This window comes from Somniosus microcephalus, chromosome 5 (assembly GCF_052327205.1).
Source record: "Somniosus microcephalus isolate GS21.2 chromosome 5, FLI_Smic_1.0, whole genome shotgun sequence".
Taxonomy (NCBI): domain Eukaryota; kingdom Metazoa; phylum Chordata; class Chondrichthyes; order Squaliformes; family Somniosidae; genus Somniosus; species Somniosus microcephalus.
In genome coordinates, this window is record NC_140991.1 from 92,629,570 (window position 1) to 92,647,345 (window position 17,776).

General features: G+C 44.8%; 1 protein-coding gene across 1 annotated transcript in view; it reads left to right on the forward strand.

Annotated features, from left to right (window-relative positions):
- Nucleotides 1-17,776, forward strand: part of LOC147117204 (zona pellucida-binding protein 2-like) — a 147,068-nt gene that overhangs the window by 17,621 nt on the left and 111,671 nt on the right. The window contains exons 2-3 of the mRNA XM_085987991.1: nucleotides 11,553-11,726; nucleotides 13,289-13,414. Of these exons, the coding sequence (XP_085844117.1) occupies nucleotides 11,553-11,726; nucleotides 13,289-13,414 (300 nt within the window). The remainder of the gene's footprint in view (nucleotides 1-11,552; nucleotides 11,727-13,288; nucleotides 13,415-17,776) is intronic.

Below are 17,776 nucleotides of genomic sequence, written 5' to 3' on the forward strand. Positions count from 1 at the left end.
CAGTTTTGTTTGGATCTTTGAGCATTTATCACTGTTTCTTACTTGTTTTAATGTTACTAACCTTTTTCAACTTTTATCCTCAGTTTCCTTGGTTGCCCCAGACCACTCAAACTCTGGCCAATTTATTTCTGACCAATAGCACTAGCCAATCTGTTGATAACTCTTTCTTCAATTCTGTTCTGAGATTGGGAACTCATCTGCCTGGAGAAATTTGGGTGTACAGCTCTATTAGAGCTCCACTGTGGAGTGCCACTATTTCTTCCTTCTCACAGCCATTTTATTGAACTACTAGCTGAAGTGCCCGGCGGTGCCGAGGGATTTTTGAGGGCATGTTGTTGTTGGAAGAGAGAGAGAGCGCGACTGGGGGGGGAAGAGAGAGCACGACTGGGGGGGAAGAGAGAGAGTGCAACTGGGGGGGAAAAGAGAGAGCGCGACTGGGGGGGAAAAGAGAGAGCGCGACTGGGGGGGAAAAGAGAGAGCGCGACTGGGGGGGAAGAGAGAGAGTGCGACTGGGGGGGAAGAGAGAGAGCGCGACTGGGGGGGAAGAGAGAGAGCGCGACTGGGGGGGAAGAGAGAGAGCGCGACTGGGGGGGAAGAGAGAGAGCGCGACTGGGGGGGAAGAGAGAGAGCGCGACTGGGGAGGAAGAGAGAGCGCGCGACTGGGGGGGAAGAGAGAGCGCGCGACTGGGGGGGGAAGAGAGAGCGCGCGACTGGGGGGGGAAGAGAGAGCACGCGACTGGGGGGGGAAGAGAGAGCGCGCAGCTGGGGGGGGAAGAGAGAGCGCGCGACTGGGGGGGGAAGAGAGAGCGCGCAGCTGGGGGGGGAAGAGAGAGCGCGCGACTGGGGGGGGAAGAGAGAGCGCACGACTGGGGGGGAAGAGAGAGCGCGCGACTGGGAGGGAAGAGAGAGCGCGCGACTGGGGGGGAAGGGAGAGCGCGCGACTGGGGGGGAAGGGAGAGCGCGCGACTGGGGGGGAAGGGAGAGCGCGCGACTGGGGGGGAAGGGAGAGCGCGCGACGGGGGGGAAGGGAGAGCGCGCGACTGGGGGGGAAGGGAGAGCGCGCGACTGGGGCGGAAGAGAGAGCGCGCGACTGGGGGGGAAGGGAGAGCGCGCGACTGGGGGGGAAGGGAGAGCGCGCGACTGGGGGGGAAGGGAGAGCGCGCGACTGCGGGGGAAGGGAGAGCGCGTGACGGGGGGAAGAGAGCGCGCGCGACTGGGGGGGAAGAGAGAGCGCGCGACTGGGGGGAAGAGAGAGCGCGCGACTGGGGGGGAAGAGAGAGCGCGCGACAGGGGGGAAAGAGAGCGCGCGAGGGGGGGAAGAGAGAGCGCGCGACTGGGGGGGAAAAGAGAGCGCGCGACGGGGGGAAGAGAGAGCACGCGGCTGGGGGGGAAGAGAGAGCGCGCGGCTGGGGGGGAAGAGAGAGCGCGCGACTGGGGGGGAAGAGAGAGCGCGCGACTGGGGGGGGAAGAGGGAGCGCGCGACGGGGGGGAGAGAGAGCGCGCGGCTGGGGGGGAAGAGAGCGCGCGACTGGGGGGGAAGAGAGAGCGCGCGACTGGGGGGGAAGAGAGAGCGCGCGACTGGGGGGGAAGAGAGAGCGCGCGACAGGGGGGGAAAGTGCGCGCGAGGGGGGGGGAAGAGAGAGCGCGCGACTGGGGGGGAAAAGAGAGCGCGCGACGGGGGGAAGAGAGAGCGCGCGGCTGGGGGGGAAGAGAGAGCGCGCGGCTGGGGGGGAAGAGAGCGCGCGACTGGGGGGGAAGAGAGAGCGCGTGACTGTGGGGGGAAGAGAGAGCGCGCGACGGGGGGGAGAGCGAGCGACGGGGGGAGAGCGAAGCGCGCGGCTGGGGGGGAAGAGAGAGCGCGCGGCTGGGGGGGAAGAGAGAGCATGCGGCTGGGGGGAAGAGAGAGCGCGCGGCTGGGGGGGAAGAGAGAGCGCGCGACTGGGGGGGAAGAGAGAGCGCGCGGCTGGGGGGGCAGAGAGAGCGCGCGACCGGGGGGGGAAGAGAGAGCGCGCGACCGGGGGGGGAAAGAGAGCGAGCGCGACCGGGGGGGGGGGAAGAGAGCGAACGCGACCGGGGGGGGAAGAGAGCGAGCGCGACGGGGAGGGGAAGAGAGCGAGCGCGACTTGGGGGGGAAGAGAGCGAGCGCGACTGGGGGGGAAGAGAGCGAGCGCGACTGGGGGGGGAAGAGAGCGAGCGCGACTGGGGGGGGAAGAGAGCGAGCGCGACTGGGGGGGGAAGAGAGCGAGCGCGACGGGGGATAGAGAGCGAGCGCGACTGGGGGGGAAGAGAGCGAGGTGCGACGGGGGGAAGAGCGAGCGCGACTGGGGGGGAAGAGAGCGAGCGTGACTGGGGGGGAAGAGAGCGAGCGCGACTGGGGGGGTGTGGTGATTATTCTTTATGTTTAGTAAGAAGTATTGTGATTGGTAGTTTGTTTCCTGCCTTGGAATATATGCTGTAATCTCATTGGTAGTTGATGTCATGTGATTTGTGGTGGCCATCTTAAATTCAGTTCTTTCCAGCTTTGGTTGGGACTGGGTGTGGAAAGATGTGCTACAGGATTTTAAAGATAATAAAGCCTAGATTAGAAAGGCAAATCTATTCTTTATTTCAATTTATTAACTTTATGTCAGAATGGAGCGATATCTTCAACCAGAACGATTCAATGCTGACCCTAATTCTGCTGGAGTGGATGATAAATGGAAACACTGGTATTGTACATTTAAAAACTTTTTGGGCGTGTTGGATCAAGAGTCTCTAAATAAGCTGAATATGCTGATCAACTACATTGCTCCGGATGTGTATAAGTATATTTTGGACTGTAAAACTTACGAAGTGGCTATTTCTACATTGGAAAAGATTTTTGTTAAACCAAAGAATGAGGTATTTGCACGTCACCTTCTATCTGCCCGTAGGCAGCAGGTGGGAGAATCTTTGGATACTTATTTTCAAGCACTTCGGTGCCTTAGTGTTAACTGTAATTATAAGGCCGTGACAGCTGAAGAATATAAGGAAGAATTGGTACGGGATGCTTTTATTAATGGATTACTGTCTAGATCAATTTGTCAGCGGTTGTTAGAAAATAAGACTTTGGATCTTAAGAGTGCTTTTGAGCAAGCTTCTACATTGGATGTGGCTCAGAGAAGTTCGGATTCTTATGCTCTTTTTAATCGGCCTGCGACTGTGGTTTCGGCAGTTCCGTATGAAAAGGAATTATGTGGACTTAATAGGAGTGGTTTACTAGATTCTGAAACAGTTTCTACTTCGGCGGCTGTTGCCTCTAGGATTCAGAAGTGTTATTTTTGTGGGAATGTCCGGCACCCTCGTCTGAAGTGTCCTGCTCGGGAGGCTGTGTGTAGTAAATGCGGCAAGAGAGGTCATTACGCACGTGTGTGTAAATCATCAGGTTCAATTACCTCCTCTGTGACTATTCAGCCTTTAGATAGTGCATTTATTTCATCAATTTCTGCTGCATTTGCTCATGGCCTAAACAAAGCTATAGTTACGGCCCAAGTTAATGGGTTGGAAGTGAAGGCCAAAGCTATAGTTACGGCCCAAGTTAATGGGTTGGAAGTGAAGGCCCTTATAGATACGGGCAGTACCGAGAGTTTTATAAGTCTTCAGTTTGCGAAGGAGAAGTATTTGAACATTTCGCCTGTTACGTATCAGGTGTGTATGGCTCAGACGACTCTCACTTCACAAGTAGCTGGTTGTTGCCTTGTGAAATTGATTCTTCTAGGTAATACGTATACTGATATACACCTATCTGTTTTGCCTAATCTCTGTGCGGATATTTTGATTGGTCATGATGTGCTTCAGTTACACGAGTCTCTCAGTTTTTCATTTGGAGGGACTAAGCCACCTTTATCTATTTGTGGATTAACCTCTTTATCCATTTCTCCATTATAATTTTTTCCAATTTGATGCCGGATTGTAAGCCAATTGCTACCAAGTCAAGAAGGTATAGCAGTCAGGATAGAGAATTTATTAATTCTGAAGTTCAACGACTCTTATTGGAAGGAATCATTGAACCTAGTTGTTCGCCTTGGCGAGCACAGGTAGTTGTCACGACTAACGAGAGACATAAGAAACGAATGGTGATAGACTATTCCCAAACTATTAATAGGTATACTCAATTAGATGCGTACCCCTACCTAAGATTGATGAGCTTATCAACAAAGTATCTCAGTATAAGGTTTTTAGCACTATTGACTTAAAGAGTGCTTATCATCAGATTCCTATTGTTAAGAAGGATCAACCATATACGGCCTTTGAGGCTGGCGGAAAGCTGTATCAGTTTTGCCCGAATACCATTTGGTGTTACTAATGGTGTTGCTTGTTTTCAACGGGCAATGGATGCTTTTATAAGTGATAACTCTCTCTCTGACACCTTTTCATACTTAGATGACATCACAGTGTGTGGCAAATCCAGGGTGGAGCAAGATTCTAATTTAAAAAGATTCCTTCAAGCTGCGGAAAAAGTTGGTTTAACTTTTAATAAAGAGAAGTGTATCTTTTCGACCACTGAGGTAAATCTATTGGGGTATATTATCTCGGGGAAACAAGATTAAACCAGATCCAGAACGTCTGCGACCATTGATTGATTTACCTTGTCCTACTAATTCTAAGGCTTTGCAACGAGTTGTTGGACTGTTTTTCTTATTATTCTAATTGGATTGCAAATTTTTCACAGAAGATCCGGCCTCTTATTCGCGTTACGACATATCCTCTATCATGGGAGGCCAGGATGTGTTTTGATAATTTTAAAAAGGATATCCTTGGAGCAGTTGTGCATTCTATTGATGAGCAGGTTCCTTTTGTGATTGAGACGGACGCTTCTGATTTTGCAATTGGGGCTACTCTCTGAACCAAAATGGAAGACCTGTGGCCTTTTTTCTCACGTACCTTGAACAATAGTGAAAAAAGGCATTCTTCAATAGAGAAAGAGGCGTATGCAATAGTAGAAGCACTGCGTAAATGGAGACATTATTTATCGGGGCGACATTTTACGTTGGTAACTGATCAAAAGTCTGTGTCCTAATGAGGTGGAGGATTGAGTTGGCATGTTACCATTTTGATATAGTTTATCGTCCGGGGAAGGATAATGTTGCTGCTGATGCGCTGTCGAGGGCTTATTGTTCTGTGATTCATGGAGATACGCTTATTAATCTTCACAATGCCTTATGCCATCCTGGGGTTACGAGGATGATACACTTCGTACGCAGTAAGAATTTGCCCTTTTCAGTTGAAGACGTCAAGCGGATGACTTCATCATGTTCTATCTGTGCTCGGTGTAAACCGAATTTCTTTAAGCCTCAACGAGCTCATCTTATAGAGGCTACTTCTCCTTTTGAACGTTTGAGCGTCGATTTTAAGGGGCCTCTTCCTTCAACTACTCAAAACCGATATATATTTACTGTTGTGGATGAGTTTTCAAGGTTCCCTTTTGCTTTTCCTTGCGCAGATGTATCAGCTGCTACAGTTATCAAATGTCTGACTCAACTTTTTGTCATCATTGGGATGCCTGCGTATATCCATTCGGATCAGGGAAGTTCTTTTATGTCTTCCCAGTTGAAGGAATACTTTCAGAGTCGGGGAATTTCTACTAGTAGAACTACCCCGTATAATCCCCAGGGTAATGGACAGTGCGAACGATACAATGGGGTGATCTGGAAGGCAGTTATGTTGGCTTTGACATCCCGGAACCTTAAGAATACACAGTGGGAAATGGTACTGCCTGATGCCCTGCATTCCATTAGATCATTGCTTTCAACGGCTACTAATGTGACCCCCCATGAAAGGCTCTTTAACTATCCGCGGAGATCTACTACGGGATATTCGGTACCTTCATGGCTTACTATGCAGGGACCTGTGCTGCTTCGACGCCATGTTAGATTGTCAAAATATGATCCTTTAGTGGAGGAGGTGGAACTGTTGGAGGCAAATTCCCAATATGCTCATATTCGATTCCAAGATGGGAAAGAAAGTACCGTTTCAATTAAAGACTTGGCTCCTTGTGGTGGCCAGCCCTCTTCTGAGGATATTAACAATAGTCATGATTCAGATAATGTGGATGCTGTTACAGATACTACGAATATTTCCAATCCAATTGCAGATAATTATACTTCTATTAGTCAGCCCTCGATGGATGTTTATGACCGTCCCAGTTTACCTTCTGATGGGATTCCTAATCCGGAAACCGTCGAAAATCAGGATATGGATAGCCTTCCTGCAGAAGATACTTCTGTGTCTCCTGGTGTGGGAGGGCAAGGAATTTCACCAAGGTTAAGAAGGTCGACACGAACAAGATATCCGGTCGACCGATTGAAAATGGACTTTTAAATTGATAGTAATGTTTTAAAATTGTTGAAATAGTATATTATATTGTTTTAGTTGAGAGATACTTAATATTTATGTGCAATGTTACTATTTGTTGTTGTTCACTTAGTATTGTGTCATGTTGAATAGTTTTAGTTGTAAATAATTAATTATAAATTGTAAAGGTTATTTAGGTTGGAGTATATTTTAAAAGGAGGGGTGAATGTGGTGATTATTCGTTATGTTTAGTAAGAAGTATTGTGATTGGTTGTTTGTTTCCTGCCTTGGGATATATGCTGTAATCTCATTGGTAGTTGATGTCATGTGATTTGTGGTGGCCATCTTAAATTCAGTTCTTTCCAGCTTTGGTTGGGACTGGGTGTGGAAAGATGTGCTACAGGATTTTAAAGTTAATAAAGCCTAGATTAGAAAGGCAAATCTATTCTTTATTTCAGGGGGGAAGAGAGCGAGCGCGACTGGGGGGGGAAGAGAGCGAGCGCGACTGGGGGGGGGGAAGAGAGCGAGCGCGACGGGGGGGAAGAGAGCGAGCGCGACTGGGGGGGGAAGAGAGCGAGCGCGACTGGGGGGGGGAAGAGAGCGAGTGCGACTGGGGGGGAAGAGAGCGAGCGCGACTGGGGGGGGAAGAGAGCGAGCGCGACGGGGGGGAAGAGAGCGAGCGCGACTGGGGGGTGAAGAGAGCGAGCGCGACTGGGGTGGGAAGAGAGCGAGCGCGACTGGGGTGGGAAGAGAGCGAGCGCGACGGGGGGGAAGAGAGCGAGCGCGACTGGGGGGGGAAGAGAGCGAGCGCGACTGGGGGGGGAAGAGAGCGAGCGCGACTGGGGGGGAAGAGAGCGAGCGCGACTGGGGGGGGAAAGAGAGAGAGCGTGACTGGGGGGGAGGGGAGGAAGGGGAGGGGGAGGAAGGGGAGGGGGAGGAAGGGAAGGGGGAGAGGAGGGGGAGAAAGGGAGGGGGGAGCCAGCAGACCTTCTCCCCTCTGCCGGCGATGGCTCCGCTGAGCTCCGTGCCGCCCCACGCACTGATATGCCGAGCCCCGCCCTCCCGGGGCCGGGCCTGAGACGGCTTGAGACAGCCGATTGCGGCTGGCCGGGCCCGGTTGCCTTGGTAACCCTCCTGCCCTCTCTGCCTCCCGATCTCCGGGACCAGCCCTGGGCCTGAGCGGCTTGAGACGGCCGATTGCGGCTGGCGAGCCCTGTTGCCGGGGTAATCCTCTCCGCTCCCCCCCCCCCGCTAACCTGCTCGCTTCCCTCTCGCCGCGCTGTGTGGAGGTGCGCCATGCAGCGCAAGCACGAGGAGCTTGCAGTGAGCCCAGCCAGCCTTTACCAAGCTGGCTGGCCGCTGGTTTGGAATCGGGGGTTGGGGGAAGATTGGGGTCTGGAGCAGAAGGGAGGATGGAGGCCAGATCGGAAGGGTTGGGGGACTGTGATTGCAGGGGATGGGAGAAGCAGGTAAACTGGATCCAGCAGATAAGTGGAAAGGCACTTAACTCCCAGATCCAGCAGTCTTTGCCTCCCTTTAGCTGCCGGGTTTCCTGAGGTCCAGGAAACCCAGCCCGCCAGGATTAAATTTAAAATGGTAATTAATTCTGAGGCACGCAGCCTCATTATAATATTTAAATAAATAAATATGCCCACCCCCGTTAAAACCAAAAGTGGGCGGGTTAGGGTCGGGTTTTAGGTTTTTAACATTTTTACAAGTGCCTTTCCACTTACTTGCTGGATCCAGTTTACCTGCTTCTCCCATCCCCTGCGATCGGCCAATCCCCCAACCCTTCCGATCTCCCCTCTAGCCTCCAATCTCCCTTCTGCTCTGGACCCTGATCTTCCCCCAACCCCAGCTTCCAATCTCACCCACCCGTTTTTGAGGGTTAAAATTCCTACCGTTGTATCTCTAGCTCTGTATTTATGTCTCTGTTGTTCTGGGCACAGTTAATCAATTTGATTCTTTAGCAAAAACAAAAGTAATCTGTATCAAATGATTGGATGTATGAATTACATACTGCTTGCAGAATTCATATGGTATACATTGCCTAACCTCCTTCATTAGCTCCATTTTGCATGCTGTGCAAATATATAGTAATCAACCACCGCCTAGACCGAAGGGTGTGTTGATACGGGAGGTGGAGGACACAAGCACAAGATTGGTAAATGAAAAACAGCAGTTAGCTGTGTTTTATTTTTTAGAAAACGAGGAAAAAAGGTTCACATCTGGCTAAAGCATATGACGTTCAAAAAAAGAACCGAAGAACAAAACCATCACCTGCCCCGGGTGGTTAGGAAGGCAGTCCTTGCATCAATTTCCTCCAGAAAAACAATAAGCCAGGGTTACTTTACCACTGGATCTTTCTCAGCCGATCCAAGGATCACATCAGGCTCTCAGAACTAAACAATATTCCACCCAGGTTCAATAGTAGACCTCTCTGTGGCAGCTGCAAGCTGGTTTTCAACAGCAGTCTTGGCTTTCTCCTCAGGTACTTGGGCCCCCAGGGTCCTGAGGCACTGGCCCTGAAGGGATGCACTAGTTTTCCTTTTAAACTCCTGAGCTAATGTGTAGATTTGCCTCAGGTGTGTTGGAGGTGGGTGTGGCCTTCACCTGAATTGGACTTATTGTGGTTAATGAATGTAATGGATTTATTATGAAGTTGATGTATTGTAACTAGTACTACCAAATAAAAGGTCACCTGAATTGGAGTGAGAGGGGGACTTTGTCTCCATCTGGTGGCCACATACCGTCCATCCACCACAAACCGTCCCCATAGCTCACAATAGCAAAAATAAAAACTTGAATACTTCTGTCAAAGTAAATTATAACTCAACATCTGTGTTCATGTCCCCTGAAATGTTCTATTCTCTGAACATTGATTTTTTTTGCTGTAATGTCTAATTGGTAGTTATATAAATAAGCTTTATAACACACTCCTTCTATCAGTCAATCCCTGTATCATGAGTAAGTAGGTTGTCCAGTCTGGAGGTGACAAAGAATTCAGCATCAGATGGGGTGAGGAAGGAATAGAAGAAATAAAATGGACTGTAACAAAATTGGTCCTGACTTTTTGTGCTGTGTTAGTAAAAATGCATAGTGCAGTATGTACTTCCAAGCCAAACTATAAATGTGTTTACAAATAAACATTTCTTGGGATGGAGTGCAGTGATTAGTGGAGCTCTAAAGAAATCAGTCCTTGAATTTCTGTTTCTCATTATCTTCATAAAAATAGGAATTCTAAGTTTGATGATACTACAGAATTGTGTGGAATTGCTAACTGCATTGATGGGTGACGATTCAGCTGGAAAGACACTAGCCAGATAGCATTTGGGTAGATTACTGGATATTGGCATTCAGTATACACAAATGTGGTGGATTTAAAACTAAGAACATCAAATATGACAACATAATGGGGCATAAAACTACAGAATTGTGTGGAATTGCTAACTGCATTGATGGGTGACGATTCAGCTGGAAAGACACTAGCCAGATAGCATTTGGGTAGATTACTGGATATTGGCATTTAGTATACACAAATGTGGTGGATTTAAAACTAAGAACATCAAATATGACAACATAATGGGGCATAAAACTATGACGAAAATGACCAGGCACAGATAAAAATTTATTTCTATGGCTGACTAGTGTTGCAGCCTATATTTATACCAACAAGTTGTGCTATGCAGTAGTAAGATGGGGTCTTGTGCATCCAGTTCCTCACACTGCCAGAATAATGGGGTGGCACCAATTGAAGATTAGGTATTTCCCCACAGGTTGGAAGGAAAAATCAAAGGCGGAGTCATCCCATGTTATCTTTGTACATCTTCTAGTTGCTGTTTGAAGATACCTGAGAGCAGATAGTTTGTCTGTTATCTGAAGAATGATTCTCAGGGAGATCTAACAAGTGGGAATAATAAATAAATGAGTAAAATAGTTGTGAAGAAAATTAAAAGAAAGATTGTTTGCATGCCTTTTAGGCATTTCATACATAGGTCTACAATGTAAATCTAAATTAGAGCTAAATGGCCTAACTATGCTGCAGTTTTTAAGTCAATGCAATGAGGTTTTTGGTTGTATCAATACAAAAACTGCATAATAATTAGGCAGTGAAGTCACCAAATGAGCTGCATAATGAATTTTGACAGGTGGCGTGTGACCACCTCAAATAATTAGCCTCTCACCACCTCAACTTTGCACTTACTGCATTATAAGTTCAAACTAGTGTGAAACAAACTTTAAAATTCATAGGCAGTTGAACTTTTTAAAGTTAACTTTTTAAACCTTTTGTGTTAACAAAGAATCAACTGGCCTGTTGGCTCTTCCTTGACATTAAAAATTATTTTTCTCACCCCCTTAGGGATCCATGCACCTTGAACTATTCCATAGGACTCTGTTCATAGAATCTTACAGCACAGAAGGAGGCCATTTGGTCCATCATGCCATTGCAAGGATGTGCCATTGAAGGAGCTATCCAATTAGTCCTACTTTCCTGCTCTTTCCCCATAGCCTTGCAAATTTTTCCTTTTCACGTATATATCCAGTTCCCTTTTGAATCTGACTACTGAATCTGCTTCCACCACCCTTTCAGGCAGTGCATTCCAGATCATAACAACTTGCTGCGTAAAAAGCTCATCTCCCCTCTGATTCTTTTGCCAATTATCTTAAATCTTTGTCCTCTGGTTACTGACCCTCCCATCAGTGGAAACAGTTTCTCCTTATTTACTCTATCAAAACGCTCATAATTTTGAACACCTCTATTAAATTTCTCCTTAACCTTCTCTGCTCTCAGGAGAACAATCCCAGCTTCTATAGTCTCTCCACATAATTGAATTCCCTCATCCCTGATATAATTCCTATAAATCTCCTCTGCACCCTCCGTTGATACAGCTTTCCAACCAGAAAGTGTGTAACAGGACAATAGGTTGACTCACCCTTCTCCTATGGAGAAACATCTTCTGTTCCATCAATGTCCCCCACCCCTTCTTTCCTGAGATACTATGGATAAATTGAGAACTTACATTACTTGGAACTGCAGGCACTTATCCACTATACCCACTTCTAGACAAATGACATGCCATCAGCCGCTAAAGGCCTAGATTACTATTTAATGAGCTGGGTGGTCTTTTCTGAATTATAAATTTGTGTTCCAATGGGACTGTTGTATTCAGTAGTTTTTCTTTTTTAAATTAAAATATGACTAAATAAGTCGTTCATGTTATCCACAAATTCTGATTTAGATGGAAATCTCTGTCAGGAAAATGCTGAACGGTGTTTACATAAAAGAAATTCAAGATTAAGGAGAGCTGATGACAGTAATTTTCAGGGAATGTTCCCAAGCTTACCAGATACATCATCGCAGGCTATCTCAACACCCTTCACAGAACAAGCCATTGGTGTAGAAGGAGAAACTGGTAAGGTAAACTTGCATAATCAAGATAACGCTGAATTTTTACCACACAGTTTTACAAATGCACTAAATGAGCAAGTTGTAATATCTGTTATGCTGGCTGCGGAATGTTTTTTGTAGGATTCTGGCTAAATACAGATGTTCCATATGACTAAAAGAGTATGATTTTGACACAGAAATCATGTGGTTATTTTAGACATTTTAATCATCAAATTCATATGAAAGCCAAATGCCTGAGAATATTTTTATGTTTCCACAAAAATGGTTGGAATGTTTTTAAATTAATTTGTAAAGAATTTTCTGCTTCTTTCCCTCTGCTATTTCGCCCATTATTTCCCAATCCCTCAACCATACTTACTCCCAGCATCCCCGCTGCTCATTTTAACTCCAGATCTGACATTATGTATTTTCTTTTATTGTGCACTCACTGTTTGAATATTTACTTTCTTGTTATCTCAAATTCTCAACTTAGGATGACTTGCTAATTAAAATTATCTTAATTGGTACATGGACAGAGTGGCTCTGTCATCCATCCTCAATCCTTCTCCAAAATTGTGTTGGAATTTCATCTGTCTCAGGATAGTACTATCCATGATAGAGAGTTGTGATTTTGGAAGTGCATTGCCATTTGGATGAGATATTAAACCAAGGCCCTGACTGCCTTACAAAAAGCATATAAATATCATGCACCTAGTCTACTCCATTGTACCTTTGTCTATTTTTCAGCAAAAATACGGCTTACAGTAGAGGTCTTGTGAAAATTCTCTCTTCAAGTCTTTGGGGCATTTTCTTGTTTTTGAAAAAAAAGTAAGGTAAAGTTGGTGTTTAAAGGCGATGTTATTCAATGATCAGTTGGTTTTCTTGCATAAGGTTCTAATGTGTTTAACTGCCAATTGAGCAGTTTACTGAGGGATTTTTTTTTACTTTGGACCTTCCTATATTGATTGAACCATTTTCATCTTGTGTCTTGGTCAGTGCCCACAGTTGTACTGTATCTACCAGTGGGCCTGCCCTCCAACCAACAGATACAACTCCCTGTTATGTAATGCACTGTCTTCAAAGATGGAATCAGTTTGAAGTAGGGAATACTGTACTAACTTCTGAAGGGGGCACAACTTGAAAGAGTCCTGTAAGACAGGACAGTGTTTCTCAAGCAAAACTCTCTTGATGAGGATTGAGCTTCAGGAGACTAGCTCTCAGACCAGACCAAAAAAGCACAAGTTAATGAGGAAATTAAATATAATTAAAGAAAGCTAGAAAGAAAGAAATTGCATTAATAAAACAGTTTTTCACATCTTCAGGGCAGCCTATCAATTACTTTTAAAGTGCAGTCGCTGTTGTTACGCAGGCAATTAGTGTAAGTAACAGGGAAAAAAGCTAAGTTTCAAATATCCTTCACAACAGTACTAATATTGTTCTGAAGAATCTGCTTAATCAGAATTGGTGATCAAGGGTTTTAAACTGAATATAGTATTTAATAGATCTATAAAAACTCTTCTCACTGACAAATTCATGAATATCTTAAATTATTCAGGAATTTAACTTATTGAAATCCTTTATTTCTAGTTCCAGTTTTCTTCCACGTTTACTCTGTAGGCCAGACTCTTCAGTGCCTAACGAAGGAACTCTTATCCCAAAGTCTTGTGGATCCAAAGTTTCAGTGGATTGGCCCAAATGGACTAATTACTAAAGGTATCTATTTGTTTTACAGAAATGTTATTTTCATCCTTTTTTTTCATTTTTTACTACAACCATGTTGCATCCTTAAACTGCAAATAAATAATAGTCTGGGCTCTGGACTTCTTTTCAGCTATCACCAATACTATTCTATATTGTGTGATGGAAGGCATTTTGTGTGAGTGGTATGGTGGAATAGGCCCTCCAATCAATTTCCCCTCCCCTCTTCAAAAAAGAAGCATTCAGCTACTGTGATGTCCTCCATCTAGCAGTACTGTCAAGACCAATAGAGCTCCTTTGCATAGCTGAGTTTGAATGTAAGCTGACGTCGATGGTACTATTTCTAACATTGGAGTTAAATAATTATAAACAGCTATTGAATGTATTTAAATCAGTACTATTTTCTGAAAGTACTATCGTTAAAATGTAGAATTATATAATTATTAGGGTTACAATAAAAATATTTTTTGTTGTTATAAAAGGTAGTACTTTAGTTTTGAGTGCAAATTGCAAGAGAAGCCTTTCTAGGAGCCATTATTATATGTGTTTCTTCTTCATACGTTTGCCACACTGCATGGATAAATGAAGCAGACTCACAGGGAACTAACAAGGAATGTCATTCTCTTCAAAAGGCCTTCAGCTTAAACTACAGTATGCTCCCTAATGTTAGCTTCATTTCTAATTGATATCAGTTTTATTAGTTGTACTATTAAAAGTGAGAACATTATGCATTGGTTTAGAGTTGTAGGAGTACAGATTGTTTTGATTGAGCAAATTTTGAGATCTGACCTATTATTTATCAAGATTATTTTAGTTCTGGCAAATACAGTACTGGCTTTCAAATTATCGTCAAATGCAAGAATTGTTTTCCCCATAAGAGCCAGTCAAGATCAGCATCGCTGGTTCTTTCTCCAGGATCACTACTTAGTATTGTACATGTTTTGTCAACAGTTTCAAGGAAAGTCTAAAAAGAAAAGGCTTCAGCAGCTTCACAAATTGATTAAATCAAAGCTGGCTGAAGTTGTGACTCTCATTGTGCCCAGGGTCAAGAAGGACAGAAAGTCCACCCATCCTTCCCATGTTTACTTACAAAAGAAAAGTGGTACCAGGTTAAACAAATTGTCTGAAATCCTCTTTCTAGTATCCAAGTATGTATCAGCATCATTATTTATTTTGGTATTAAAACTACTATCAAGTAAGTACTTACACCAATCGCAACACCAAAAGACAGCTATCTCCAATTTACAATGTTGGCAAGCCAAACAAGTAAATTAAATACTAGTTTACTCAGTTCTGGAAGTCACACTTACCCTAGACATCAGTAGAGGAAAGTCTGATGCCTGTTGATGAAACATGTACCATACTGGGCTGCAGCTCCTTCACAGAGACAAATGTGGACTGTTTGAAGTCACTAGGATGGAGTCGACAATACCATAAAAACATAGAAAAATAGGAACAGGAGTAGGCCATTTGGCCCTTCGAGCCTACTCCACCATTCAATAAGATCATGGCTGATCCTCTATCTCAATACCATATTCCCACTCTCTCCCCATACCCCTTGATGCCTTTTGTGTCTAGAAATCTAGCTATCTCCTTCTTAAATATATTCAGTGACTTGGCCTCCACAGCCTTCTGTGGTAGAGAGTTCCACAGGTTCACCACCCTTTGAGTGAAGAAATTTCTCCTCATCTCAGTCATAAATATCCTGCATCCTGAGACTGTGACCCCTCGTTCTAGAACCCCCAGCCAGGGGAAACATCCTCCCTACATCCAGTCTGTCTAGCCCTGTCAGAATTTTATATGTTTCAATGAGGTCCCTTCTCATTCTTCTAAACTCTAGTGAATACGCGCTTAGTCGACCCAATCTCTCCTCATATGACAGTCCTGCCATCCCAGGAATCAGTCTGTTGAACCTTTGCTGCGCTCCCTCTATGGCAAGTATATCCTTTCTTAGGTAAGGAGACCAAAACTGCACACGGTACTCCAGGTGTGGTCTCACCAAGGCCCTGTATAACTGTAGTAAGACATCCTTGCTCCTGTACTCAAATCCTCTTGCAATGAAGGCCAACATACCATTTGCCTTCCTAACTGCTTGCTGCACCTGCATGCTTGCTTTCAGTGACTGGTGTACAAGGACACCCAGGTCCCTTTGTACATCAACATTTCCCAATCTATCACCATTTAAATAACACTCTACCTTTCTGTATTTCCTACCGAAGTGGATAACTTCACATTTATCCACGTTATACTGCATCTGCCATGTATTTGCCCACTCACTCAACTTGTCTAAATCGCCTTGAAGCCTCTTTGCATCCTCCGCACAACTCACAATCCCACCTAGTTTTGTGTCGTCAGCAAACTTGGAAATATTACATTTGGTTCCCTCATCCAAATCCTTGATATATATTGTGAATAGCTGGGGCCCAAGCACTGATCCCTGTGGTACCCCACTAGTCACCGCCTGCCACCCCGAAAAAGATCCATTTATTCCTACTCTCTGTTTCCTGTCTGTTAACCAATTTTCAATCCATGCCATTATATTACCCTCAATCCTATGTGCTTTAATTTTGCACACTAACCTCTTATGTGGGACTTTATCAAAGGCCTTCTGAAAATCCAAATACACCACATCCACTGGTTCTCCCTTATCTATTCTACCAGTTGCATCCTCAAAAAACTTCAGTAGGTTTGTCAAACACAATTTCCCTTTCATAAATCCATGTTGACTTTGTCTAATCCCGTAGATATTTTCTACCACACTTACGTAATGCCATTAATCAAGTATTGAGGATGTCTACAGGCCAACTCACTAGAGCCATCCCCACAAGCATCAAGAAAGTCTCAGCATTTAATATTCACTATTACAGGAAACTTCGTTATATCCGGCACCGACGGGACCGAGCTGTTGCCGTTCCATCAAAACTGCCGGACAAACCAGCGCTAATGTTGAAGCATACGGAGCTTTTGAGCTCCGTATCTGGCAACAAACACTGTTGCTTAGCAACAGCTTCTAAACAGTCGGCCGTACCTTGGAATCGTCCCTGTAGCTTAGCAACAGCTTCAGAGAGACTTTGCAGAGCCTGACTGTTGAAAAAAAAGCCACAAGAAGGAAAAAAAACCTAACAAAACGGCTCCTGATTTTTGCCGGTGGATCGAGCATTCCGGACAATTAACCTCCGGATAAACCAAAGTTTCCTGTATATCTTTATAATATATTAAAAATCTTACCACTTCTTGTCTGGAATGCTTGCTTCCTGTTGTCATGTTTTTGTCATACATTTGTTTCAACGTTTTCCCTTTTAAATTCTTACATCAACACTTGCAGTGTATATAGATTTGTCATGCTGTAATTATACTCCCCCCATCAGTGGTAGTGCTGTAGGGCCTCAGTTTTGCATCTCCCAGCATTAAAAAGATTTCAGACAGCCTATACTGCAGAGAAACCTGTAGGCTCTAAACAACTCTACTTCTCTGCTTTCCAAATTGCCATAAGTTTGATATTAAACTATATATAATACAAATAAATCAAAGTGTTATATAAAAGTAAGGACAGAGTGTAGTATTTTAAAATGGTTAGTTATCCACCGCCTCGATCCACAATTGACCTGAAGACTACACTTGGTCTTGACTTCCCATGTGCAATGCCACACATGATTGACTAGTGATATATAGTTATGGTTTGAATTCAATTGTTCTCTCCTACATGATATATTTAGTAAAACCTGTATATCTATATAGACCCAGAATTTGCGGTGGGTAATGACGGCGAACTACCAGCATTCACCGTCATTACCCCATGAAACTGACCGCAACTACAGGATTTAGCGCATGCGCATTTAAATGCAAAAATCCTGACGTTGCAGTCAGTCATTCACTGCTCTGACACGGCATGTGCTGTGGACCTTCCCCCCCCCAATAACTGGCAATCGGTGAAACTTACGAAAACTTGGGCTTTTCTGCGCTAATATCACTGTTAAATACCCCATTAAATGTTAAGCCTTGTAGGAATAGGTGTAACTGGGGTTATAACAGCGTATTGACTGGTAAACAAATGTTCTGAGCCTGAAAAAATAATTTTTAGATTTGTGAAGTGTCAAATTTCTCCATTTTGTTAAAAATTTAAATTAAAAAAAAACTTTTAAAAGAAATTTAAAAAAAAAGTTTTTTCATGATATTTCAGCTACTACATTATCCCCGTGTGAGAGTCCCAATCTTTATTTTGCTCCCTGTAACATTTTTAAAAGTCCGTTTAAAAGCAGCTTCTCATTTTCTGGTTTCCTGTCTGTGAGATATCTGCAACATGATTGGCTGCTTACACAGCTTGTTGACGTCACTGCAGCATCGCATTTGGAATTCCCATTACAGAGTGCTGAAATC